General features: G+C 53.3%; 1 protein-coding gene across 2 annotated transcripts in view; it reads right to left on the reverse strand.

Annotated features, from left to right (window-relative positions):
• MAN1C1 (mannosidase alpha class 1C member 1) overlaps positions 1–27,563 on the reverse strand; it is a 166,076-nt gene that overhangs the window by 9,395 nt on the left and 129,118 nt on the right. For both annotated transcript variants that reach the window (XM_016956569.4, XM_054664055.2), the window contains 5 exons: positions 25,020–25,100; positions 20,850–20,944; positions 15,723–15,840; positions 10,479–10,572; positions 3,267–3,382 (listed from right to left, as the gene is read on the reverse strand). In XM_016956569.4, the coding sequence (XP_016812058.1) occupies positions 3,267–3,382; positions 10,479–10,572; positions 15,723–15,840; positions 20,850–20,944; positions 25,020–25,100 (504 nt within the window). The remainder of the gene's footprint in view (positions 1–3,266; positions 3,383–10,478; positions 10,573–15,722; positions 15,841–20,849; positions 20,945–25,019; positions 25,101–27,563) is intronic.

Below are 27,563 nucleotides of genomic sequence, written 5' to 3' on the forward strand. Positions count from 1 at the left end.
GGTTGGCCCCAAGCTAAGTAATTGCAGTCAAGAGGAAATTATAAACCACCGCCTCTTTGAAGACACAACTGAGACACGCAGATGCAAAGATAAAAAACAAGGCTTTCTAAAACAAAACACAAGACAGTGCAGGCTGGCAGACGACTGGTAAAAGGTTTAAATCACAGCAAGCAGTGGTGCAAGGAGCTAAGTGGGGCACAAGACCAGGGTTTTTTTTTTTTAATGTATTAACAAAAATATTTGTGCTGTTCCTTGTGGAGCAGGGCTAACCCATAGGCAGTGAGCCCAGCGTGGCGAGAGGCCTGGGTTTGAATCTCAGCTCTGCGATTTAGGAGCTAGATGACCTTGGGCAAGTTATTTCACTTTAATGAAGACTCACTTTGCTCATCTATAAAATGGGAATAATGATTCCTGGGTTGGTTGTGAGGATTAAAGGAGAGGATATTCGAAGCCTGGCTCAGTGCCTGGCGCTGGCTGTTCCTTCCTTTGCCGCCTGCAGGAGCCCCATCTGAGCACTCGCGGGAGGGGTTTCAGGCAAGCCAGGCCCCTCTGTGATTTGGCTGCTGGTAAGTAGAGGCCGGCCCAATGGATCTGGAGTCGGACCCGTGTTTGTGTCCTGGCTCTGACACTTGTTGCTATATGGACCTTGGGCCTTTCTGACCCTCAGTTTCGTCATCTGTAAGATGGGGGCTAAATAAGATGAGGTACTTAGAGCACTAGCTCAGAGGAGGCCAAAGTGACCAAAGCTCCACCTGTTCTTGTTTGTCTCCTGCCGTGACACTCAGGGGTGTGCCCAGTCCGATCTGTCTGACCCTCCCGGGTCCATCCCAGCTGGACACTGGTTTAACCTGGTGGTTTTCTGACCCCAGGTGCACAACAGAATTGTGGAAGGAACTTTTTAAAAATCTCGGATTGGGATTTATTGGCCTGGGATGAGGCTAGACATGGGATTTTTAAAGCTCTCCAGGTGATCCTAAGGTGCAGGCAGGGGTGAAGGTCTTTGGTCGGTGGTTCCCAACCCTGACTATACACGAAATCCCAAGGAGGTTTATGTGTGGCCCGGGCCCGGTGCCCAGAGGTTCTGAGTCAGGGGTGCAGTCTGAACATCAGGACTTTGCAGCTCCCTAGGTGATTTTAACATGCCAACAAGGTTGAGAACCACCAGAAAATTCTTCAAAACCCCAAACTTGCCAGAGGCCCAGCCTTCACCCAGGGTCAAAGATGCTCCAGGCTCTTCACTGGGAAGATCAAATGCAGAGAGCAAAGCCTCTTCTATTCAAAGTTCTCTCCTACAAAATCAAGTGCTCTGAGTTTCCTTAAATAATTCATGGCCATTTCTTCCCTTGATGGCTCAACTACTGTGTGCCCTGAGGGCAGGGAGCCTGGCTGCTCATTAACTTTATGTTTACTCTGCAAGGGAAGGCAGAAAGGGCCTCTGGGCAGCACACTCCGGCCACCACCAGCTGCACACTAATTCTCTGACCGGGGCTCTGGTCTGAGCTCAGCCAAAGACAGGAGTGAACAAGACTGGGACCCAGACTGAGATGGGACTGCAGTCCCAGAAGCTGCTTCATGACTGAGGTCTTGTGCCAGGGAGCTGAGCAGGGAAAAGTCATTGCTGAGCCTACAGTTTAAAGGGTCCATGGCTCTAGCAGTCCGTTTCAATGTGTGTCTTTTAAGCACCACCATTCCTGGCCAGATTCCTGTGATCAGAGGGTAGTCAGAGACCATCTATCCATCCATCCAACTGCCCACACCCACCCACCCATCTATCTACTCACCCATCCATCCTTCCCTCCATCCATCCTTCCCTCCATTCATCCTTTCAGCATTCATGCACGCATGCATTCATTCGTTCACAAAACAGTTACCATGGGCCTGCTATGTGCCAGGCACTGTTTTAGGAGCAGACAAGATCTCTGATCCCAGATAACTGATATTCTATTTGGGGAAGATAGAGAATGAACAAGTAAACAAATATGTGCCTGTGATAATTTTAGAGGCTGATGAAGGTGAAGAGAATAAGCCTGAGTATGTGACAGGCTGGGAATGGTAGTTTCAGTGGCATTTGAATTGAGAGTTGACTAGTGAAAGGGACCCAACCATTGGAATGATATTCCAGGCAGAGGGGACAGCAAGTGCAAAGGCCCTGAGGTGGGAGTCGCCTGGGGTGTCTGAGGAAGAGCAGGAAGACTGGTGCCCAGGGCCCAGAGAGCACAGAGCAGAGGCAGGTGTGAAGTCAGGGTGATCAGCAGGGCCCAGGGAAGGCGGACCTGATGGGTAAAGGAGAGGAGTTGGATTTTTCCAGGTGCTAAGGGAAGCCAGAGAGGAGAGGGATGTGCGTGTCCAGCTCTTCTGGCTTCTGTTCCCCACACAGCATTCAGAGGGCAGGGCAGAGGGGAAGCCAGTTTAGAGAAAATAAGGAGGTAGTGTAGACCAAGGTGGTGGCAGAGTAGATCCAACTTGCTCAACTTGCTTTATGGGGAAACTGAGGCCCAGAACAGGCCCAGTGCCTTTTCCTTAGTTGGGCTCCAAGGTATCTGTTGAGTGGTGGGATTCCTTAGCCCTCTTCCCAATGGCTCAGGCTAACTGATTCCCTCTTTCGTCCTCGTCTCTCCTCTTTGGAGGGACTCACCTCAGCCTTCCAGCCCTCGTTCATTCCACACCCCACGGACAGACCAGCAGTGGTGCCAGCTTGACCAGCTCTGTGCTGTGTGGCCTTGGGCAAGTGCCTTCCCCTCTCTAGGCCTTGGTTTCCATCCACACAAAGAGAAGGAGCAAAACTGGATGCTCTACTGAAGGAGGCCTCTTCCAGCTTGGACATACTTCTCATGTCACCTCTACTGTCCAAGGAAGACACAGCTGAGGGTCTCACTCTGGCAGCCACCCTTGGGGTTGCCAGCCCACAGTCTAGCTGCACTCTGGGCTCTGATACATCAGCCAAAGCATAGACACCGAGCAGGTGGTGGTTTCTGAATCAGACTGACGGTCACTTCCCGTGAGACCTTGGATAAATGACTTCACCTCCCAGAGCTTAGGTTTCACATCTAACAAAGCCCCAGTCTTAGAGCATGTGGGAGGGTCGCAGGGTGTAAAATGCCTGGCTGGGAGGGGACTGTCCTGTCAATCTTCTCACCAGTTCATTGCAGGGGGTGGGAGCAAGTCTCGGCCCATCTGGCCCCGCTGCCCGCAGCACTCTCGCTCGGCCGTGAGACAGCCGGGGGCTGGTGACCAGCAGCCTGTGAATAATCCAGGGCTTGTCTTACCTCCAAGGCTTCGTAGTACATATTTTTAGCCTCCATATCTGTCTTGCCCGACATCAACCAGGATTTGATCAAATATTCATAAAAGCTGTCCCCGAGTCCTCCAACTGAGACATGGTCTGTGAAGGGAAAGAGGACAAGAACATTATCTCCATCTGCCGCCGGCTCTCATGGGGCAGGGCCTCGCACACCCGCCTGGCCTCAGGGGCCCGGTGCCTGCACGGGTAGGAAGCGGGCATCTCGCCAGCAGCCACCGAACCTGGAACGGGTACTGCGAGGCAGACACAGCCTGCGACTTGGAGGAAACCAGGGCTGTCTAGAGAGCGCTTGTCCTGCACGAAAGTGCACGGGCTCATCCGGCGGCTGCTATAAATCACCTCGCCTTAGCAGGCTGGGGACGGCAGGGCCTCTGGTTATTAACTGTAAGTGAGTTGCATTTCTTTACAAAGATAATCTGGTGGCAGGGAGTTCAGAGATTTTTATTACCCAGTGACAAACATGATAATTAATGCTGGGTAGCTTCATAAAAGGCCACGGGAAAGAGGAAGAAAAACCTTAATTTAGCTGGCCAAGCCCTCAAGTAGAGCCACTCTGGAAAAACGGAGTTTAAATTTAGCAAATTGAGATAAATGGAGTTCAAAGGAGCGGGAAAGAGAATTGAGTTGGAACACCCCCTCTCTGCCCTGGTGGCCTCTGCCTGCTGGATAGTGGGCCAGCCAAGGAGCAGGGCCTCACAGGCTGTGGCTGAACCAGAGGTCTCTCCACCCAGGGCCGTCCCAGGAGGAAGACGGGTTGCCCGAGGAACACTTCACCGCAGACGCAAGACAGAAAACACTTCGCTCCCAGGCTTTGAAAATTAACAACAGGGAAACGTAAAGGCATTTGATAGATTTAACAAAGAACAAACCAGTTCTGTGTTCTGATTCACTTAAGCAGAGAGACAGAGAGAAGAAAGAAAACGGGGGTGGACTGAAGGCGGGGCGGGGGGAATGGGCAGAGTGTTTTCAACTCCTCAGCAGAAGGGGGCAGACAGAGAGGGGAGAGGGAAAGTGGGCGGGGGGAAGAGGGACAGAAAGAGAGAACACGTCAACAGCTACCATTTATTGTGGGCCAGGAGCCTCACTGTATTATTTATAACTTAATCTTCCTGGGCACCCTGCAAGGCAGGTGCTATCGGCCCCATTTCCCAGGTGGGAGAACGGCAACTGGGCCTACATGGCTCATCCAAGACCATCAAGCTGGTGAAAGGCAGAGCCTCACCTTCCACAGCTGCACACAGTCAACCAGAGAGTGAAGACAGAGACACGTAGAGAAAGAAAGACAAATGTGAGGACCAAGGGACCAAAAGACAGGGCAAAGACAGATGGGACCCAGGAATGGGGGTCGAGAGGAGGCCAGCCACATGGTACACTCGCCCTTCCGGCCCCCTCCAGCCCTGATCCATAAATAAGTCCTGGCCCAGCAAGGGTTCCAGAACGGACCAGCATCTGCAAAAATTGGAACAGACAAGATGAAGCATGTGCTTTGGGGAGGAGCTGGAAAGGGCTGGTGTGGGCTGGACTGTGCTCTGGTGTGGAGGAAAGAGAGAAGTGGCTCCTCTCTCCTTCCTAGGTGCCCCACAGAAGAGAAGGGCTGGGCCAGGCCTGGCATGTTGAGGAGGGGCAGGTCTGTTGCAGAGGAGGGGCCGGGGAGGCTGGAAGTCATGGGTTGTCCTCTGCTCAGAGCCCTTCTCCAGCCCCGTCATGGGCACGGCAGCTACGAGAGCACTGTCACCTCTCGGTGTGGCGCACCCTCCCCACCTCATTCCCCACGCGGGGGCTCAGGCATTCTCACAAGCCTGCTCCCGGTCCCTCCCCATAGGGTGGCCACGGGGATTAAGTGAAACAAGGCCAGGCACCATCTGAAGCCCTCGGCGGCAGCACTCCCCTTGGGTGGTGGGCCCCCCTTGCCATCGGGTGCCCGCCGGGTGTGCGATGAGTGCCTGCGTACGGGTCTGCCTCCCTCACTAGCTCGTGGGCTCTTTGTGGGGAGGGATTGCATGCGACTCCCGCTCTGTGCCCAGTAACTACACGGCGCACAGAGATGCCCACGGAGTGCTGAGCGGGTGAATGGAAGGGAGGCTTGGGTTCTGCCGGGATGGGAGGCTTGGGCTGTGCCAGGAAGGGCCTCGAATGCCAAGCCAAGGAGTTTAGCCACAATCACGCGGTGGTGGAGTGTGTGCGTGACAAGGTCCAGGCTTCCTCTGGAGGGGCATGCAGGGGAGGGAGCCAGGTCATTAGGGTCCGCGGTGTTGAGATGCAGCTTGTGTGTGTGTGTGTGTGTATGTATGTATGTATGGGGTGTGGGGTGAGTGTGTATGTGTGGTGAATGAATGTGTGTGGTGTATGTAGGTGTATGGGGGCGTGTGTGTGTGCTGAGGGGTATGGGTGTGTGGATGTGTGTGTAGGGAGAGTGTGTGTGTGTCAAGGAGTGTGGTGTGTAGTGTATGAGGGGACTATGTGTAGTGTGTGGGGTGTGTGCATGAGGCGAGTGTGTGTAATGTGTGGGGTGTGTGTGGAATGTGTGAGGGGAGTGTGTAGTGTGTGAAGGGAGTGTGTAGTGTGTGTGTGGGAGGGAGTGTGGGTGATAGGTGTGTGTGTGGGAGTGTGGGTGGTGTGTAGTGTGTGTGGGAGTGTGGGTGGTGTGTAGTGTGTGTGCCTGAGGGGAGTGTGTAGTGTATGTATATGTGAGGGGAGTGTGTGTAGTGTGGGTGGTGTGTAGTGTGTGTGCCTGAGGGGAGTGTGTAGTGTATGTATATGTGAGGGGAGTGTGTGTAGTGTGGGGGTGTGTGTAGGGGAAGTGTGTGTAATATGTGTGTGTGGTGTGTGTGAGGGGAGTGTGTGTAGGGAGAGTTTATGTAATGTGTGTGTGTGGTGTGTGTGAGGGGAGTGTGGATGTGTGTGAGAGGAGTGTGTGTAATGTATGTGTGAGGGGAGTGTGGATGTATGTGAGGGGACTGTGGGTGTGTGAGGGGAGTGTATGTAGGGGGAGTGTATGTAGTGTGTGTGTGTTAAGGGAGCGTGGATGTATGTGAGGGGTGTGTGGGTCTGTGTGTGGGGGGGAGTGTGTGTGTGTGAGGGGAGTGTGGATGTATGTGAGGGGAGTGTGGGTGTGTGGGTCTGTGTGTGTGGGGGAGTGTATGTAATGTGTGTGTGGTGTGTGTGAGGGGAGTGTGGATGTGAGGGGAGTGTGGGTGTGGGTCTGTATGGGGGAGTGTGTAATGTGTGTGTATGAGGGGAGTGTGGATGTGTGTGAGGGGAGTGTGGATGTATGTGAGGGGAGTGTGTGTGGGGGGAGTGTATGTAATGTGTGTGTGTAGTGTGTGTGAGGGGAGTGTGGATGTACGTGAGGGGAGTGTGTAATGCGTGTGTGTTAGGGGAGTGTGGATGTATGTGAGGGGAGTGTGGGTGTGTGGGTCTGTGTGTGTGAGGGGAGTGTGTAATGTGTGTGTGAGGGGAGTGTGGATGTATGTAAGGAGAGTGTGGCTGTGTGGGTCTGTGTGTGTGGGGGAGTGTGTAATGTGTGTGTGTGAGGGGAGTGTGGATGTATGTGAGGGTAGTGTGGGTGTGTGGGTCTGTGTGTGTGTGGGTGTGTGAGGGGAGTGTGTGTGAGGGGAGTGTGTGTAGGAGCGTATGTAGTATGTAATGTGTGTGTGTGTGAGGGAAGTGTGGATGTATGTGAGGGGAGTGTGGGTGTGTGGGTCTGTGTGTATGGTAGAGTGTGTAATGTGTGTGTGTCTGGGAGGGTGGGTGGGGTGGTAGGGGTGTGTGTGAGGGGAGTGTGGACGTATGTGAGGGTAGTGGTGTGTGGGTCTGTGTGTGGGGGGAGTGTGTGAGGGGAGTGTGGGTGTATGAGGGGAGTGTAGGAGTGTATGTAGTGTGTAATGTGTGTGTGAGGGGAGTGTGGATGTGAGGGGAGTGTGTGTGTGTGTGTGTATGGGGGAGTGTGTAATGTGTGTGTGGGAGGGTGGGTGGGGTGGTAGGTGTGTGTGTGTGTGTGTACGAGTGTGGTCTTCCCCAACACTGCGAGGCGGGCTGGGAGAAGCACAGGCATAGGAATGAGAAGACATTGTTCTGCATTAGCTCAGGGTGCACCCCTGCCCACTCTGGGCCTTGGTCTCCCCATCTGCAGATGTGTGAAGGGGGCACGAGCTGGTGTCCGTGAGCCCCAGAGCAGAGGCAGGCTCTGCTGCTTCCTGACCGTGCCAATGCGCTCGTCACACCTGGCAGCAGGAGGCTGGGCCACAAGCCTGGAAATCAGCCGATCTGATGCCAGGGAAGCTGCCAGGCTGCAGCTCACACTCCTGTACCTACCAAGGAGGTCTGGACTTGCCACTTCCCTCCCACAGAAGAAAGTGTGGGATTCAGGCAGTGGACAAGTTACTCAGGTGCCGCACCGAGGGGCTGGTGACCCCTCCTCGGCAGCTCTCAGGGGGTTGGCCTCAGGGTCGTCTCATTTGTGTTGGGCACCATCGGGAGCCTGGTGGATTTATCCTGGATGTGAAGTCTTAGCAGTAGGACGGTCTTGGGGCTCCCCTGTTACCCCTGAAGCTCGGTTTCCAGGAGGAGTGGGAAGCCAACAAGAGCAGAGGCCTAGGTAACTGAGATGCAGTCCTAATTCCTCCTTCGTTTCTCTAGGCTGCAATTTCTGTGGTTGCAAATGGGCTATGCAGACCCTGCCTGTCCTGCCTTCAGGCTTGTTCTGAAGATTCAAGAAGAGAAAATGATGTACGTGCACTTAAGCTTATGCAAGGTGGTAATGCTATCAAGTGCTAAAAGAATACGTATGCACCAAAAAAAACCCAACAAAAAACCACAGGAAACCTGAGATGACCCCGGGCACCAAGGCCAGGGGAGGAGGAAGGCAGACGTTTGGGCGAGCTGGGCATTATAACCCCCTCTGCTCTTTAGCAGGCCGAGGGCTCAGATTTTATTAATAGGAAACAATTTCCCATATGCGACTGACTTTGCCCAGACCTGCAGGCCCTGGCTCTGCCTGAGAAGAAAATTATGCTTCCCGGCAGGGGCTCCCTTATAATTTGCCAAGGTAACTGTTGAGCTAGGAAGCCCACACCCCTTTCAGCCCTTTTCATGGGTTCTGCTGCCTTGCCCTGGAGCAGCTCAGAGGGGTTTATCTCTTTATCCAGTCAGGTCTCGCAATTAAAACCAGCAACTGTTATCGAACTGCCTCTTCCCGTGGCTATAATCTGCAATTCAAGCTTCATTTTCTCCCCGTACTTTTGGATTCGGCAGTGTGTTTTGGTTAAAAATACTCTGCATTTCTGTAAGTGGTTTTTACGGGAGGCCACTTGGGGTGAGGTCGTCACTGGGGGAAATTCCTGGGTTGAGTTTTCTGGGGGAGGTTCAGGTTGGAAGGAAAGGCCTCAGCTGCTTCGCCACAGTGTCCCCAATGCCGCCTCTCTAGGCCCCACTTGCATTGTTCCCTTTTGGGACAACTTGGACGATCTTTGGAAGATGGAAGTGAAATCTGTTTCCTGCAGCCTTTGACCATTCTTCCTACGCCCCTCCATGGCACACAAAGAATGCATCTCATTCTCTTCTTTCATTTTGCAGGACGGGAAACCAAGGTTCAAAGAGATACAGTGAATTCCCCCCTAAGCCACACAGTCATTAGACTCATACCCACTTTGCCCCTGAGCCCTTGCTGATGTCACAAAAACTGGGTTGGAGGCAGGGGAAAGGGAAGGGGGTCCTTGTTTGCACACAGACAGTGGGGGTGGGGGCTCTGCCAGGTCTTGGGAGGCCCTAGAGGCAGTGCTCACGGAACCTGTCACTGCCAGTTCCAGCTGACCATGACCATGTGACCAGGGCCTGCCTCTGCTTCCCAGAGCTGGGCTTCTCAACAGGCATGCACATTCCAGTGGCCTGGGGGACTTCTCCACACTCTCACACCTAAGCGACCCCAAACCCCATTCTGTTGCAATGGGTAGGGCTGGAGGCTTGTGAATGATGTTCCATGGGTGACTGGCTGTTATCTGGCTGAGAAACAAGTCTCTGAACAGAGACCTTCTGAAAACTCTGGGACTGATTCTTGTAGGTCTAAGATGTATAGATGAATTCATGATGTCTTTTGTTTTTTTTTTTGGGACGGAGTCTTGCTCTGTCGCCCAGGTTGAAGTGCAGTGGTGCGGTCTTGGCTCACTGCAACCTCCGCCTCCCGGGTTCAAGCGATTCTCCTGCCTCAGCCTCCTGAGTAGCTGGGACTAGAGACACGTGCCACCACACCCAGCTACTTTTTGTATTTTTAGTAGAGACAGGGTTTCGCCATGTTGGCCAGGCTGGTCTAGAACTCCTGACCTTGTGATCCGCCTGCCTCGGCCTCCCGTCAGGTGCTTGGCCTGAATTCATGATTTCTACACTGTTGTATGGTTTTTGTTTGTTTGTTTGTTTTTTAAATTAAAGTTGGAGCCAGGCGTGGTGGCTCACGCCTGTAATCCCAGCACTTTGGGAGGCCGAGGCGGTTGGATCATTTGAGGTCAGGAGTTCGAGACCAGCTTGGCCAACATCTCTACTAAACCCCATCTCTACTAAAAATACAAAAAAAGTAGCCAGACATGTTGGCACATGCTTGTAGTCCCAGCTACTCGGGTGGCTGAGTCAGGAGAATCACTTGAACCTGGGAGGCAGAGGTTGCAGTGAGCCGAGATCACGCCACTGCACTCCGGCCTGGGTGACAGAGAGAGACTCTGTCTCAAAAACAAAAAAACAAAAAAAAATTGAAGTTGGAAGTGGGGAGCCTGATCAAAGAGGCTTGGAAAGGATGCCTGGCCTCTCTTGGAGCCACTTCTAGAATGGATGACTCCACCTGGGACCCTCCCGAGAACCTGGGGTATAATGCAGGAGGCTCCCGCAGCAGCATAAGAGATGGAAGGCTGCGCCATTGATGGGGCCAGAGAAGGTAGGGTTTGGAACGCACAGGGCAGGCCTTCAGTAAACAGCAGCCATCACGTCCGGCACTGCAGCAGCAGACAACCACAGGCAAGCCCCCAGGATGCGTGGGAAGGCAGGTGGTGTCCAGGAGCACCGAGGGAATGCCTTGCTGGCTGCATGGCTCTGACAGACACATCCTGACTCAGCCCAGGGGCCTGGCAGGGTCTTCCTAGGAAGCCTGGGCAGGAACCCGCTGAATAAGGGGCAGTGGCGTCTCTGTACTCACGTTGCACCCAGTTCCCACTCACTGGGCTGAGGAAGTTGGGGTAGAGGCCAAAGGGCTTTTCGATCTTCCTGAGGACCTTGCGGATGTTCCTGACCTGCCGAGAGACGGACACCAGGTGAGCCTTCATGCTTCCGAAGAAGCCGACTGCACCCAGCCTGCTGAGGATGGGAGGCAGCTGGTTCAGATGCATGGAGGAAACCTTATGAGGAGGCAGGAAGGGAGAGCTGCCCAACGGACTGCAGGCTCCAACCCGGGGGTTGACGTGGCCTTGCCCTGGTGCCACGTGAAGGGTGTGGTGGGGCCTGATCCCTAGCCTCTCCACTGACTGCTCTGCCTGGCGCCTGGACAGTCTCAACCCCAGAACCACTGCCTGGCCGACTCCTACCCCACCCAACTCTCAACACTTCCTCATTGCTTGCTGCTTTAGGGGTCCTTTGAGGGATTCTTTTGGGGAGGGTTTTTTTTTTTTTTGAGACAGTCTCACTCTGTCACTCAGGCTAGAGTGCAGTGGCACGATCTTGGCTCACTGCAACCTCTGCCTCCCAGGTTCAAGCAATGTTCGTGCCTCAGCCTCCTGAGTAGCTGAGATTACAGGCCTGTGCCACCATGCCTGGCTAATTTTTGTATTTTTAGTAGAGACAGGGTTTCACCATGTCAGCCAAGCTGGTCTCAAACTCCTGACCTTTTTTTTTGAGACAGTCTCAATCCATCACCCAGGCTGGAGTGCGGTGGCGCAATCTCAGCTCACTGCAACCTCCACCTCCCGGGTTCAAGTGGTTCTCCCGTCTCAGCCTCCTCAGTAGTTAAGACTACAGGCATGCACCACCACACCTGGCTAATTTTTGTATTTTTAGTAGAGATGGGGTTTCGCCATGTTGGCCAGGCTGGTCTTGAACTCTTGACCTCAAGTGATCCACCAGCCTCGGCCTCCCAAAGTGCTGGGATTATAGGCGTGAGTCACTGTGCCTGGCCTAGGGAGGGTTCTTTTAAAGGTGGGGTTAATTGACAGTAGCTCATTTATTAGCTTTAGGTAAAATTGCCTTGTTAATAGGTCAAAAATGGTCAAATCCAGCAATCCCACTATTGGGTATATATACAAAGGAAATGACATCAGTATGTTGAAGAAATTATCTATATTCCTGTGTTCACTGCAGCATTATTCAAATAGGCAAGATGTGGAATCAACCTAAATGTCCATCAACAGATGAATGAATAAAAAAAATGTGGTATAGCCAGGCATGGTGGCTCACGCCTATAATCCCAGCACTTTGGGAGGCCAAGGGAGGTGGATCACTTGAGGCCAGGAGTTTGAGACCAGCCGTGGCAACATGGTGAAACCCCCATCTCTACTAAAAATATAAAAATTGGCCAGGCATGGTGGCACAGGCCTGTAATCTTAGCTACTTAGGAGGTGGAGGCACAAGCACTGCTTGAACCTGAAGGAAGAGGTTGCAGTGAGCAGAGATGGCACCTTTGCACTCCAGCCTGGACTCTGTCTCAAAAAAAAAGAAAAGAAAATGTGGTATAGTATAGGCTAGGGGTGGTGGCTCACTCCTGTAATCCCAGCACTTTGGGAGGCTGAGTTGGGCAGATTGTTTGAGCCCAGGAGTTTGAGACTAGCCTGGGTAACATGGCGAAACTGTCTCTACAAAACAAACAAATTAGCTGGGTGTGATGGCACATTCTCATAGTCCCAGCTACTCAGGAGGCTGAGGTGGGAGGATTGTTTAAGTCCAGGAGATTGAGGCTGGAGTGAGCTATAATCGTGCCACTCCACTTTAGCCTGGGCAACAGAGTGAGACTCTGCCTCAAAAAAAAAAAAAAAAAAAAAAAAAAGAAAAATAAAAAGAAAATGTGGTATACACAATGGAATATAATTCAACCTTAAAAAAGAAAGAAATTCTGTCATTTGCAACATGTATGAACCCAGAGGATATTGTGTTAAGTGAAATAGGCCAGTCCAGAAAGACAAATACTTGATCTCACTTACACGTGCAATGTAATAAAGTTGAACTCATGGAAGTGGAGAGTAGAGGCTGGGTGCAGTGGCTCACGCCTGTAGTCCAAGCACTTTGGGAGGCCGAGGCGGGCAGATCACCTGAGGTCAGGAGTTCGAAACCAGCCTGGCCAACATGGTGAAATCCCATCTCTACTAAAAATACAAAAATTACCCAGGCATGGTGGCAGGCACCTGTAGTCCCAGCTACTCGGGAGGCTGAGGCAGGAGAATCACTTGAACCTGGGAGGTGGAGGTTGCAGTGAGCCGAGATGGTGCCACTGCACTCCAGGCTGGGTGACAGAGAGAGACTCCATCTCAAAAAAAAAAAAAAAAAAAAAAGTAGAGGCAGAGAGTAGAATGGTAGTTACCAAGGGTTGGGGAGATGCTGATCAAAGGATATAAAATTTCAGTTAGGAGGAATAAGTTCAAGAGATCTATGGTATAAGACATGATGACTGTAGTTCGTAACAATGTATTGTATTCTTAAAAACTGCTTAGTGCTAAGTGTTGCTAACTTAAGTATTCAGAATGCTTAAGTATTCTGGCCATTTAAAAAACAGTTAAGTATATAAGGCAATCAAAAAAAGGTCCGATATTGGCAGTTTCATATGGCCCAATCTAGTAATATGCCATTTTATCTGATACCCTGGAATTATTTCGGGGGAGAGGCTTGGGCTCCTGAATAACCCCATGCCCTAACAGGCATTTCAGGGTTTTAATAAAAATAATAATAATTATAAAAAGCAATAACAGCTGTTATCCTTTTTCAGTTCCTTTGAGCCAGATCTGTTATATACATTATCTCCAACCCTCATAACCGACAAGGGATTATCTCAGTGTAACAGACAAGAAACCTGAATCTCAGAGAGGTCTGGTGACTTGCTGATGGCCACCTGGTCCTTAAGTGGCAGAGCCAGGACGTGAATGAATTCTGACAACATAAACCATACATATTCCTGCCCAACACAGGGCAGCACTGGGCCAACACAGATCAGGGCGGTGACCATGGAGCACAGTCTGCCCCAGCTGGAGCAGAAAGAGGCTGGGTTTGCAACCTTTGGGGCTATGAAGGTGAGAAGTGGAATTCAGGAGGGCTTTATCTATAGTGCCTGCTCTCCGACAGTGGTTAAATCCTACTCAGCACGTCCTAGCCAGCACAAGACCCCTTGGGAGAGAAAGGCCCTTGGGACCACACTGTCTCATGTTGGTAGAGTTATGTGTGTATGGGGCCGGGAGTGAGGGAGAGCCACCTTTCTGCAGGCAGACCTTCCTTTCCAGGTGACAGCACTTGGCTTTGCCACGTCAGATTTCATATCCATTTATGTTAACGAAGTCCATTACGGGGACAGGAATGTGCTTGTATCTGCGTTACTCTCGACTGTCCTGGTGGTGAGCAGTGAAGCAGGCTAAATTAGCTCCCCTGGAGGGTGCGGGCGCTTCTAGAATTTGGGCCAATTTGTTGACTGCCAATAATTGCCTCTGTGGGAGGCATGATTGGGGGATGAAAATAGCCAGAGTATGTAAATGTAGAGGAGACAGAGATAGACGGATGGACTCTAGAGCAAAAGCCTGCAGCCTGCTCTATCAATCTGGTCTGGAAGGAGCCAGCACGTCCTGGGCTTGAATCACGGCTTTATCACTGACCAGCTGGAAGGCCCAGGGCAAGTGACTTGACCTCTCTGAATCTTAGTTTCCTCCTCTGTAAATATGGGAACTCCAGGAAGACCCACCTCATAGGGTTGTTGGGAAGAGTAGAGCCATTATAATGTGCCCAGCACATAGCGGGTGCTCAGGCGGGGGTAGCTACTACTCCAGAATAACCAGGGACTGGAGTGAGCTCCCTGTCCCACTCCATTCGGAGCTGGTCAGAACCTTCCTAGAGGAGTCTGATTTAAGAGCAATGGCAACAGGGAGGTTGGGGGATGGGACTTGGAGGTGGGAAAGGATCAGAAAATAAGAGCTACCAGGAAGTGAGGTTAAACTCATTCCACGAACTTTCAAATGGGGGAGTTTCAGGGAGGCAGAGTCCCTCTCAATGTAAGGAAAACACTTTTGAAGGAAGGGCTGCCAGGAGGACGGACTGTTTAAGGGTGGCAGTGAGCTCCTTGTCAGAGAAAGTAATCAAGAAGAAGCTGAACAGCTCTTCTTGAGCTTCTTAAGGACACTCAGGTGGACTCCTACATTGAGTAAGTAGTGGTCCCAAACCATGCGTCAAAAAGCACATGAATGCATATTAAAAATGTAGATGCCTGGCCCTGGAGTGAAGCCCAGAAATCTGTTTCCTCACAGCTGTGCCAGGTAATGCTTTGAGGCTGGATGGCGACATGATACTGGGAGCCATGGGGTAGCTGTGGGAATCTATCATCTCCCAGTTGCCATGCTGGGAGCCGTGGCATAGAGGTGGGAATCTATCAGTCATCTCCCAGCTCCCGTACTGGTCTAAGAGGCGGGCATTCCAGGGGGAAGACAAGGCTTTGGGAGTGGCACTGCCACAGAGTTCTCCTTGGAGGGCTCCAGAGGATGGGCAGGGCTTCCATCTCCCCAGGCAGCCCTCAGGGAGGGACTGTAGCTGCTGGAGCCTGAGTGCCATATGAGGGAGGTGTGAGCACTTCCCTTCTTTGGATTTGAGGTCAGACCTACAGCGACACTTCTAGCTAGTGGGGACTGCCCAAGGCCAGGTATGAGCAGCTGTCAGGGCTGATTGGTGTTCTAAGCTTCCCATGTGGCCTTAAACAGCAGGAATGAACAGTCGGGGCATCTGCCATGGCAGGGTATTGCCATGCCAGCCTGCTGATGGCATGAGCTAAACAGGCACAGGGAAGAAGGCAGGCAGATCTCACATGGAAAAGCTAAATGTCTCTGGAAAGGGGATTTCTGCAGCGGGTGGCCAATTCCTGCCAATGCAAGGTGGTGCCTAGATTTCAGTTGCACTTTCTCCAGATTTCACATATGGGTGGTTGCCACTGAGCTCAAGCAGACCAGTGAGAACCTTTTCCCCGGCAGAATCTTGTCTCTCCTTTTCCCTCTGTAGAATCTTATTGACTCTGCGTGCTCACCTTCCCTGCCACCTGGCGTTGGGGTATAGGTAGCTACTATTTGCTATCTTAGTGGTAGCTTGGGCTCCCGGGCTCCCCACTGCCCTCCTGCTGATCCATGAGGGAGGACCCACTCGCCTCTGAAAACCCTGTGGCAGCCGCACGCTCATCCCTCTGCTCCGCAGGAAGAAGGGTGGGGAGGAGACTTGCCTTTTCAGCGAAGACCTGGTTGCCAGAGAGTTCAGTGAGGTGTAAGAATTCCAAGTGCAGGGATCCAAACTCCGCCAAGATGCTGCTGCTGCCGGCTGTGGCCCAGCCCCAGTTCCCACTGAAAAGACAGAAGCAGCCTCTGTCATCCCCCTTTGGCCAGGCTGGCTCCTCTGCTGACAGTAACAGCAGCTGCTCGGTGGGGGCACCTACTATGTGACAGGCATGGAACCAGGAGCTTTCGCCATACAATTTCAGTGAATCCTCCCTGGCCCCATGTCCTGATGAGGACACTGAGATAAAGTGACTCACTGAAGTTCATTTGAACCCAGGCCTGTCTGACTTGGAATATTCTTTGTCTCCATCATCAAGCAACCCCTGTAAGACTTGGGAGCTCGAGACCTGGTACAAGAGTTATGCTGAATTTACAGATGATGTGGATAATGCTATCAGGGGCCACAAAGACCCCACAGAACACCCAGTTGCTGTCCTCTGGCTGAAGGCACCGGATGGCTCACAACCATTGGTGGTTCTGCATGTGGAGGATAAACAGTGCTGTGATTCGGGTGCAAATGGGACCAATGAAAAGCAGAGTCCCCGCCTAGCTCTTTCCCTCTCCCAGCACACTGTCAGTGCTGCCCAAGGACATGAAATGGCCCCGGCCTGGAATTTCATGGAACCTACATAGGACAGGCAGGGAGCTCTGGTGTGACCACACATCTGGAGCTGTGTGCTTTCAAAGACAAAGAATGCAGAGGCAGGATCCTGGTTAATCCTCACAGCTGCCCCTTTTGCAAATGCGGTAAACAAGGCACAGGACAGTGATGTCCCCTGCCTGAGATCACACAGTAATTTGAAGAGCTGGGACCCAGAGCTGGCTCTGATGCCAGAGCCTGTGCTAACTGCCGTGCAGTTTGCTTCTCTTTTGATCATAGGATAGGGAACAAGGACACTGCCTTTCTGGGAGCATTCACTGAAAGTCTCCCTGAGATCTGGAGCCAGAAGGTGCAGGTTCAAGTGTCGCTCAGCTGGAGACCTCGGGCAAACCACTTAATCCTCGCATGCCTCCGTGCCTGCATCCGTAAGACACAGTGAAGGTGATGCCTCCATCTCCTAGGTTCATGCCTCCTCCTTCCTGGGCTTTTGTGGGGATAAAGAGGAAAAGAAGGTGCAGAATGGGGGTGGTTCTGGGCAAGCTGCCCCCCCCCGTGCCTCAGTTTCCTCATATGTATCATGATTATCTTTCCTGTGGGATATTTAGGACAACCAAGGGCACAGGGTCTCTGCAGGAAGGCTGTGGTGGACAGAGGTGGGGCAGAGCAGGGTGGTGTGACCTCCTCCCATTTGTAGACGCTCTGAGGTGTAGTTAGTGTGGAGCAGGTTGAGCGACTGGCTCTGCCAGGGGCACTCTGCTTCCTTGCTCCTGGTCACACCGCCCTCCCAGGAACTGGCCCCTGTCTGCCCCTCCATCTCCATGGACAGGACTTAGGAAGGCAGGCGTGGGGGTGTGGAGGTCACTGTTTGCCACTAGAGGGGTGCTGCTTTTCTTGGGATAGGGCTGGGGATCCCCTGATACTGCTGTTCTCTCTAAACTCCATTCTTGGGGCTGGATGTGGTTTCTGGGAAAGTAGGGACACTTACCAGCCTCCCAGCTTGTGGGAACAGATGAAGGGCTCGGGTTTTGAGATCTTTGGGGTCAGGTGACCTCAACACATATAGAGACAGCCACCTTCATCCTGGCTTGGGGCAGGGGACAGTGGGGGAGGGATGGGTTGCACAGGAGGGGAAACTTGGCTCCTGATCTGAATAAACAAAACAACTTCCATTTATTGAGCCGGTATAGTGTGCCAGGCACGGGGACAAGCAGTTTGCATCACTACTTTCATTGAAAGCCCATAACGTAAAGCATCATTCATACCCCTATGCAAAGGAGGAAACTGAGGCTCACACAGGGAAGTGAAGTGTTCGAGGTCAGAGGCGGAAGACGATGGAGACAGGATTCAAACAGGTCTGCTGGGCCTCCCACCCTAAGACAGCCCCGCACTCACCCAGAGGGAAAGAGAGAGGTGCCACCCTGCCCCATCTCTGTCCCTCTTCCCCCAAGGCTAACTGAGACTTCTCTCTCCAGCTTGTGATCTCAGTGAGTCTCAGAGAGCTTCCTGAATAATTGATTCTTCCTGCATTCTCAGGGAAGTTTAAGGTAGGAAAAAGCCACCAGCCCTCCAACAGCCTTTTGTTCTCCTTTTCCCCAACATGGGCCTCTCCTTCCTCTCTCCCACCCCCACACGCTCACCCTCCCAAGTGGGCTTCCTGTGGTGGAGACGCCCTGGCAGACAAGTGAGCTGGCCTGGGCAGAGGCAGGCAGGTGGCTGGGCGCCTTTCCTCTCCTGCCCAGCTTCCAATGGTGGCTTCTCCGGATCCCAACAAGGTGACCTCGGGAAGGTTGGTTAACTTCCCTAGAACTCAGTTTCCTCATCCCTTAAGTGACAGCACCCACACTTCATAGTTATTGTGAGGTATAAATTATGCATGTAAGTATTGTCATTTTTATCATTATGTAATTATGCACATGTAAATGTTGTTGTTACTAAGTTTCTGATCTGTGCCAGGTGGTTCTGGTGGTTCTTATTTTACCTTCACAACCAACTTCGGAGGTAGATACCATTGTCTTTATTTCATAGAATGAGGGCGAGGCCACAGAGTAAGTGGTAGAACTGAATCCAATTCCAAATCCTAGGTGTTCTGTGCCCCAAATGCATCTGCTCTGGGCAGCATCCCAGAGACCAGGAGGGCCTCTGCTCAGCCCTGTGAGCCAATGGGCCAGCAGGAAGCTCTGCTCTCCTCTCCCAGCCTTTCAAGTGCAAGTGGGCCCATAGCCTGTGTTCTCTCTCCTGGCAGGAGGGGCTGCTCCACAATGCCCCTTCCCACCCTGGCTGTAGCTTCTAGGCAGGTACACTCATGAGTATGGTGTAATCATCAACTTTGGAGGTAGACAGACCTGGATTCTAATTAAGTTTGCTTTGCTGCTGTGTGACCTCAGGCAAGTTACCTCACCTCTCTGAGCCTCAGTTTCTTTACCGGTAAAATGGAGTCCCTGTGGTTGCTGTGAGGTTGAAAAGACAATCCATGTCACGTGCTCACGTAATGCCTGACACACAGTGACTTCTCACCAGACGTTTGCAATTGTGAAGACATGTCTATTTGTGTGTGGCGGGAGCATGCATGTGTAAATGGATATTCGTTTGTGAATGTGTGTGCCCATGTATGGATGCCAGCATGTCTGTGACAAAGGCCAGCTTGTGTATCCAGGCCTTTATGATCTATAAGGGTGGCAGGAGAGTGTCTGCATGTGTGTGAGAGAGCATGAGTGAAAAAGACCAGCTTGGCTGCAGAGGTCCTTGCACAGGCCACCGTCACTCTCCCAGGCAGTCCAGTGTCCCTGAAGGTCCCAGGTCAGGCTGGCCCTGCCTCAGTCTCCCAGGCCGGTCTGTGCAGACACCAGTGAGGAGGTGCAGCTCACACCTGCCAGGGAACAGCCTCCCCTCAGGGTCCTTCCCACCCTGACAAGTAGGGCAGGGCTGGTTACCTACTCTCCTGAAGGGCCCACGTTCTTGCCCCTCCTGTTGGGGCTGCCCACAGCGAGCCCTGCCGGGAGCAGGTGCAACAACAGTAGCCCAGCTCCTGCCAGGAGGCGCCCTCCGAAGAGCAAACTCAGTGCCACATGGGCCCATACAGCCCTGCCACTCTCTGAGCCAGGCATTTTTAGCAACAGACTTTCTTACCAAGAACAAAAAGGCGGATGTTGCCAGGAAATATACATGAATGTACATGCGCACACGGCATGGACAGCACGCAAGCAGCCTAAAAGCAAATGCGCTTCCTTAATCAGAAATGTCAGGATTCGTGTCAGATCAGGCCCTGCTCTGAGAGACCTAGGGAAGGGCTGGGGACAGAAGAGGAAGGGATGCCCCCAATGAGGTCCTACCCCAGACCCGGGGAGGGGGAGCCAGAGGACAGTGTGTGTGTGTCTGGGCTTCATGACAGCTGGCTGTGTCTCTCCAGGATCAGTGTTTATGGAAGAGGGATCTGAGCAGAGATCGAGGAGTCCAGCTCTGAGGAGTCAACCCTGGCATCGAGACTGGGATTTCTCCGGCCCCCGAGAGCACCCCCCTCCCTGGCCTATGGTGAGATTCCAATGAGTTCACACCCTGAGAATTCTTCCCAACTACAGGGGAGGACAGTTGACGAAGATGCTGAACATGCCAAGCCCTCTTTTTGCAAGACCAGAGAAAGGTGGTGAAGCCCTTGAGGCCAACACGAAGGTGCAACCTCCCCAGGACAGTGATCGGAGCCACGGGTCCTCCAACCAGAGCCCAGGGCCCCTGCCTCCCCTCCCAGACAGCTGGCTGAAGCTTCTGTTGGTTTGAGAGCCCTGAGATGAGAAATCACTTCAGGAGATGGGATGGGAAGTCTGGTGCAGTGGAACGTCACAGCCTTCCTAGCGTCGGGGTTGTTGGAGGGCCTCGAGGATGGCCCCAGAGAGCTGCAGGGTGCCCGGGGATGTGGCTTCTACTAAGTAGCTCCATGAAGCACAGGGACAGTGGCTAGGGCTCCTTGAGAGCTAGGCTCCTGTTTGGGAGGGCTGGGATCCTGAGATCTCCTAGCAGCTTCAGGGACCTCCTCGTTGTGGGAGGAGGATGGTGTGATGTGCCTGCTGGCTCCGGAACCCCAGCGGGGGAAGTGTTTGGGGCCATTGTGGAAGACTCTCAAGTCAAGACAGCACTGTGGGATGTCCAGAGGAACTGCCCCCGCCCGCCCCAGGAGGCTCAGGCTTATGTGGACTAAACCCTGACACCCAGGTTTGGTGACAAACACCTGTCCAGGGAAGTCGCTGGCACTTTCACCATGCCACCGACTCACTGTGGCTCCCAAGGTAGGTATGGTCCTCTCCCTGTGCCTCAGTTTCTACATCATAAAAGAATGGGTTCAACAGAGGTGGTCCCAAGGGTCCCCCCTCCTGCTTGCCTGCCTACTGCCCCTGGAGCCTCCTCACCAGCACCACCCAGAGAAAACACAAATGGTGGGCATGGTCGCAGTAAAGCCCCAGTGGGGAACGCGATGGCGCCCTACCTTTTGAAGCTCACCACGCCCTTTGGGATTCCCGTGGGGGTGTTGAACGCCGGCAGGAGCTTCTCTCCCAGCCTGATGGCCTTTATTCGGAACACCTGTAAAGGAGGGGATCAAAGGGCTTTTGACTCCAGGCTGGGTGAGGGAAGGTCAACCCCAGAACTGCTGCAGGCAGGATGAACCCCCCAGGGCTGCAGGTCTAGAGTAGGGGGCAGTGCTGCAGTCCACCAGCCCGGTTCTTCCAACTGCTGGCCACGTGGACTTTGGCAAGGTACTTCTGAGCCTCAGCTTTTGTCCATAAAATAGGATAATACTGGCCTTCTTAGAGAGTTGTTGGGAGAAATGAAAATTAGATAATTGTGGCAAAGCATCTACCACAGTGTCAGGACTCTGGTGGCAAAGGCTGGATGCTGCTTATTGGGATGGGGCAGCCACTGGGAAGATGAGGGAGAAAGCAGTGAGGTGCGGGGGGTGGGGGGCACCTCCAAGTCCAGATGAAGACCTAGCAGAGACGGGCCGGTCTCCAAAGGTCAATGCCTGCCCACACCGCAGGACTACGATACCACAGGCAGAGGGCATGGGAACAGGTGGTGCCGTTCGGACAGACTGTCAAGAGCACTGAACTGGGAGCCAAGACCATCCTCAGGTTCCAGAGACCACTTCCTCCTGGGCGACAGTTTCCCTCTTCCTGCGTAAGAGCAGTGGACAGGCCTGTCCCGCTTTGACATCCTGATCCTGCCCACTGTTCCCATTTCACAAATGGGGAATGAAGGGAGAGGGTGAGTGGCTTATCCTCAACTACCCACAGGACAGCAAGGGAGCCACAGCGAGGTCCCAGGCCTCACGGCCCCTGCCTGAGGCTCAGACCCCTTCAAACTGTTCTGAGATGTCTGATTAATTCAAAAGGACCTGTGACCTTCTGACCCAGCCGTTTCCTGCCTGGGAATTTATTCTGAGGAAATAAATAATCGAGAATGTTGTAAAGACTTATTTATTCCAGCATTGTTTAGAATAGTGGGAAAAACTGGAAGTGTTCTAAATATCAAACAATAGGAAAGTGGTTAGATAATGGCTCCATGCAACAAAATACCATGCAGCTATTGAAATGATGCTGTGGGCCAGGCACAGTGGCTCATGCCTGTAATCCCAGCACTTTGGGAGGCCGAAGCAGGTGGATCACCTGAGGTCAGGAGTTCGAGACCATCCTGGCCAACATGGTGAAACCCCGTCTCTACCAAAAATACAAAAAATAGCCAGGTGGAGGAGCGGGGACAGTGGGAGGAAACCTCGCTGCACCTTGGTTTCCTCATCTGCACAACACAATGGTGGCACGAGCCTGGCTGCTGCAGGGGTCTTTGTGGAAATCAAATGAGAGGATGTAGAGAAATGAATGTACTTTATAAACTGTGAAGTGCCGTGCCAACCTCACGAGTGCAGCTGTGGTTATACGAGTTACTCCCATGGGCACTGGCTCTCGGTAGGACTGGCCTACCCAGCAGGGGGTCTCCCTCTGAAGCTTCATCTTAAGCAAAGAAAGGCCTCAGCCCAGGAAAAGTGTGGGGTCTCCTTCACCCTTCATTCCACAAACCTTTGTGGGAAATTTTAAGAATGGAAAGACCCACCCAACAGGCACCCACTGCATGTGAGCTCAAGGACTAAGGGAAGAGAGAGGCCTCAGTCTGGTGTGGCTGAGCCCTGGTGACAAGCAGTGATGCCATGCCAAGCTGTGACCCAGGCCCATAGCACAAAGGCCACAGGGTCAGGAGTCAGGCCCAACACAGCCCTCAGACACTGTGTGACCCGGAGCCAGTTACTGCTTCTAAGTCTCAGTTTCCTCATCTGCAAATCGGTGATAACATGCACCTGATGGGGCCATCCGAGGCTCCAGTGAGAAAGTACACGAGGTATGCAGCACGGCATCTGGCTCAGGGAGGTGCTCGGGGGATAGATCAGGAAGGTGTGGCCAGAGGGCAGGGGCTGCATTGACTGACACAGGAGCCTGCCTGCCTGCCCAGGGGTTCTGGCCACGTTGGCCCCTCCTTGAGTCTTTTGAGCTGTTTTTCAAGTCACAGGTGCTCCTGTCCACACCCCACTATCTGGTCTATGTTCTGGAAAGCTGGGTTGCTGGTGCCTTCTAGGAAGTTGAGGCCTCAAAGCAAGTTCTCAGTACCACAGATGCCCTTGAAGAGAGAAGGGAGGAAGGGAAGAAAAATGCAGGGAAGATGCATGGAAGGAGAATGATGGAAGGATGGATGGAAGGAGAAAAGGACAGAAGAAAAGATGGATGGAAGGAGAAGGAAGGAAGGAAGGAAAGATGAATGGAAGGAAGATAAGACAGAAGGAAAGATAAATGGAAGGAAGGATGGAAGGAAAGATGAACGAAGGGAAGGAAGGATGGAAGGAAAGACGGATGGAAGGAAGGAAGGAAAGATGGATGGAAACGGGGGAGGGAAGGGTGGAAAGATGGATAGAAGGAAGGAAGAACGGAAGGAAAGATGGATGGAAGGACAGAAGGAAAGATGGACGGGAGGAAAGATGGATGGAAGAGAGGGAAGGAAGAAGCAATGTGTCTCAACTCTTTCCTGAATTGCTCACCCCCAAACCGCCCCCTGAGAGCCCTGAGCTGTGTCCTCCCCTCTTCCTTCCTGCAGGCCATCTCCACTGACCACGGCCAAGTAGGAAGGCTGGGCATATGCCCTGAAGAACACAGATGCTTTTTCTGCTCCTTCTGTCATTTTCCTGTTCTGGAGTTTTCAAATGAAATTCAGGCTCCGGGTGGCTCAAAGCCGAGGGCTTCCATCTACAATTATTTGGGGACAAATTGGTACAAGCGCTAATCTCTGCTGAGGAGATTATGCTCGATGGAGAGAGGCCTGGAGCAATTGGAGAGATAAGGTGCCCGCCTGTTGCTTCGAAACCCTTGACTTCAGCCCCTGGCACCTTCACAGATGAAGGGAAGCGGAAATGACTTTCCAGACAGCAGCAGTGGAGGTGAAGAGGGATTATTCTGTGGCTTGCCCGCCTCACCTCCATGGCTCCTTGGGTGGCGGGGGGCAGGCATCATTATTTGTCTCTGGGTGGTCAGAGCAGGGGGGCGTCCAGCCTCACAGCAGCCTCTCTGAGTAATGGGGAACAGAACTGACCAATGACTGATGTTTTGGGGACTCAGCCAACCTCGCCACCAGATATCTGGGCTGTGCTTTTACCGGAGCTCGGGAGCGGGGATGAAGAAGCCTCCCATTTCTAAGAGCTCTGTGGTTTTCAAAATTCTCTCACAGGGAGGAGAAGATGGGCTTTGGAGCCATCAGCCTTGGGGCCCCACCCTTTCCTTCCTATCCCATGTCCTAAGAGGTCTTTGAGCGAAGGGGTATCAGAACCATCCATGCTGGGGAAGGAAGCGAGGCCCAGGGTGGGACAAGGAGCTCGCTAAGGCCATGAGTAGGTGAGGGTGGTGTGGAGTGAGGGCCAGGTTTCCTGACTGCACCAGCTCTGCCTTCCTGTAGCGTGCACTTCCCAGCCCTCCTTGTGGAAACCAACACAGCTCACCTGGGGGCAAGGCCTGGCACTGGCAGATACAGCAGTGGCTGCCCCACCTCACCTGCTGCCCCCGTGAGACCTGGAGCAGGTGTCTGGCTGGTGGTTGGCCCAGGAGGGGAGGGCAAGGGGTGGCTGTGGAGGACAAGGCCTGGGGGTCTTGGTCTTGGCTTTATCAGTCCTAAGAACCAACGCTTGTGAAAAGCAGCCCAGGTGCCTGCTGGATGCTGAGTGGGATCCCAGTGGATGATGTATGGACCCAGCTGCTGCTCTCAGAGAACATACAAGCACCTGTGGGAGCCAGTTGGGCTCACCTGGGCAGCAGAATGGAGGGATCAGAGAGTAAAGGAGGAAGAGCCATTCTCCTCTTGCTGCCGCTGCTTTGTGTGATAGATTCAGCCCTGGGGGGCCGTCTGGGGTGGGAGCAACATGCCCATGATGAGCAATGACTGATTAAACAGGGAGCGGAGGGATGGTCGGAGGGAAAACAGGCCCTCAGGGGTGGACTTGGGTGGCCCCAGGCCCATCCCTGCCCCCTTAAGTCCCTTTTCCCATGGATGGCATGAGGGGGAAGGACTGGATATTCTCCAAAGCCCTTTCCAGCCTGGACAGTTCAGGGGTCATGAAAGGCCAACCCACCTCTTCTCCTGTCAGGTAGAAGGCTGAGAGGAGTCCCCCGATGTAGCGGATGTTCACCTCAAACAAGGATGCTTCTCCGCTCTGCAAGACAGAAAGAAGGAGGGGGACAGTGGGGACACTTGTAAGATGCAGGCCCTTGAGACAGGTCACCCTGGCCACTGATATTCCTCCCATACCTGTCCCCGGCTCTGGTAAGCCAGGCAAGGTGACGATGGTTTCCATAACAAAAGTCAAGAGGAACCTGCACCTGCCTGGCAGAACTCCTGCAATTTCTAGCATTCCAAATAAATGCTGGGCTTGGCTTCCTTCCCCAGCCCTTGCTGAGATGATGGCAGCAAAGCGATGCCTGGTTGTGCTCCAAGGAGCGCCAGAACCTGCCGGGAGAGCTGCTGGCTGGAGCTTAGACTGAGGGGAGGTAAATCCCACTCTGGCCAGGCTACTTCGCCTTCCTGGAGGAGACCCCAAGGCTTAGCAGGAAGACAGCAAGGCCCTTTCCTGGTTCTCTGAGGAGGCTGTGGGGCAGACAGGGAAAGGCTGGGGCTAAGAAGGAGGGAGCCAGGCAGCTACATATTCAGTGAACAGCAGTTTCTTGGGCCCTCAGCTCGGAGCGCACAGGGCATGCCCACACTTGCCTTAATCTTTTCTATTTTCTTTCTTAAGTTGGGATTGCAAATCAGGGGTGCTGGAGCATCATGCCAGGACCAGATCTGGGGTAAACCCCACCTGAGCCACTGACCTGGCTTTGGCACCTCAGAAAAGATGTGCAGCCTTTCCCTGCCCCATTTCCTCAGCTGCAGAAGGGGGCTGCCAACCCCTCCCGTGCAGGGTGAACACAGGACACAGGGGAGCTGCAGAGAGAGGCCTGCCCACAGCCAGACATGCCTGTTGTCACCCTCCTTGCCCCAGAGGGTTCCCTCAGCATGCTTTGCACACCACCGTCTTTATTACTGAGAACAGCAGTGCTCATCTGTTAACCTGGGGGAGCTCTTCATCCACAGAGCACCTGCAAAACCGCTCCCCTTCAGCTTCCCAGGGCTCGGTGAGGTCAGAGTGTGGCGAGGGTCATCATTCCCATTTCTCAGATGAGAAAGTCAAGGTTCGAGGTCGAGTGACCCCACCTTGCTTTCTTCCAGGGACATTTCCTCACCTGCCCCACCTGCCTGAGTGTCCCCCAGCTCCTAAGGCACTGTGGGCAGCTGCCTGAGCCCGTTCTGTATCCCAAAGAGCCACTGTCTACACAGGGAACGAGGCAGGCCTATGGGGACACTCCTTCCTTCTCCTTCCTCCGCCTTTCTCCAACCCAAAGAGGGGTAATGGGGGGATTCTCAGCTTCCTTGGCCTCACACAAACAACCAGAAATGTCAACAAGCCTCAAAATCATCCTAACAATGACAAGGGTGACCTCACTTTACATCAGTATCAGACTTCATAGTGTTATAAAATGCGGTTACAACTCTCCACTGTATTTAATCCTCATGATAAGCCTATGAGTTAGGCATTATTAATATTGTTGCTGTTGTCATCATTCTCATTGTATAGTTGAGGAATCTAAGGCTCAGGGAGGGTCAATGACTTTTCCAAGAGACACAGGGCAGCCAGGACTCCAGAGGTCTCTGTCTCCAGGGAAGCTCCCCTAAAGTGTTGCGTTCCCAGGCTCTCCCAGACTCTCTCTCCACCCTGCTCTGTGCTGGCAAACTGTCTCTCAAGGAGGCAGGGTCCTCGCTGCTGCCAGGAGCTGCAGGAACCAGCCCCAGACCTGTCTGCAGCAGGACCTGGCACTCCCGGAGCCCACATGGAGCCTGGTGTGTGCTTGGATGCGGCCCCTCCTCCCCTCCCGGTCTCCACTGCTTACTCCCCAAGTCTATGTAAATAGCCTCTCTCCGTGGGGAGCTCCCCTCTGGGATGCATGCCTTGCTTTAGTCTGGGCTGAGAGATCAACATGGTGGGGTGTGGTGTTCAAGGCTGTTGTGCCATCCAGACACATGACCATTCCCTCTGAAAGGCTCTGGTCCCTGACCAAGTGTGCCTGCAAGGCTGGAGACCAAGAGGTCCCAGGCCTGGTCATGGGTCTGCAAAGGGATATGCACCACCCACTCCACGCCCACCCCACCCGGCCATCTCAACAGGCCAGTGCAGGGCGGGCTCAAGGCTGGAGCAGCTCTGAGCAGATGAGCCACTTCCCCCCTCCACAGAGCCATTCCCTACTTGCTGCAGCTGCTGTGTGTGATAGATCCAGCCCCAGGGGCCGTCCAGGGTGGAAGCAATGTGCCCCAGATGAGCAATGACTGACCTTGCAGGGAGGGGATGGATGGTCGTGGCTGGTCCCTCCCCAGGGAGGATGCTAGACTGGGGAGGATGTCCCCACCTCAAGGCTGTCTTAAGGGAGGGACTCAGCACAGACTGCACGGCAGCTCCGGTTCCGAGACTGCTGGGCTGTGCAGCCGTGGGAGAGACCCTCAACATCTCTGGGTCTCAGAGATGACAGGGTGAAGCTGGCTGTTGGGCCTCTTCTGGCCCCCACCCCCCTCCCCCGCCGAGGGCCTC

The sequence above is a fragment of the Pan troglodytes genome, chromosome 1 (genome assembly GCF_028858775.2).
Source record: "Pan troglodytes isolate AG18354 chromosome 1, NHGRI_mPanTro3-v2.0_pri, whole genome shotgun sequence".
NCBI classification, from domain to species: Eukaryota; Metazoa; Chordata; class Mammalia; order Primates; family Hominidae; genus Pan; species Pan troglodytes.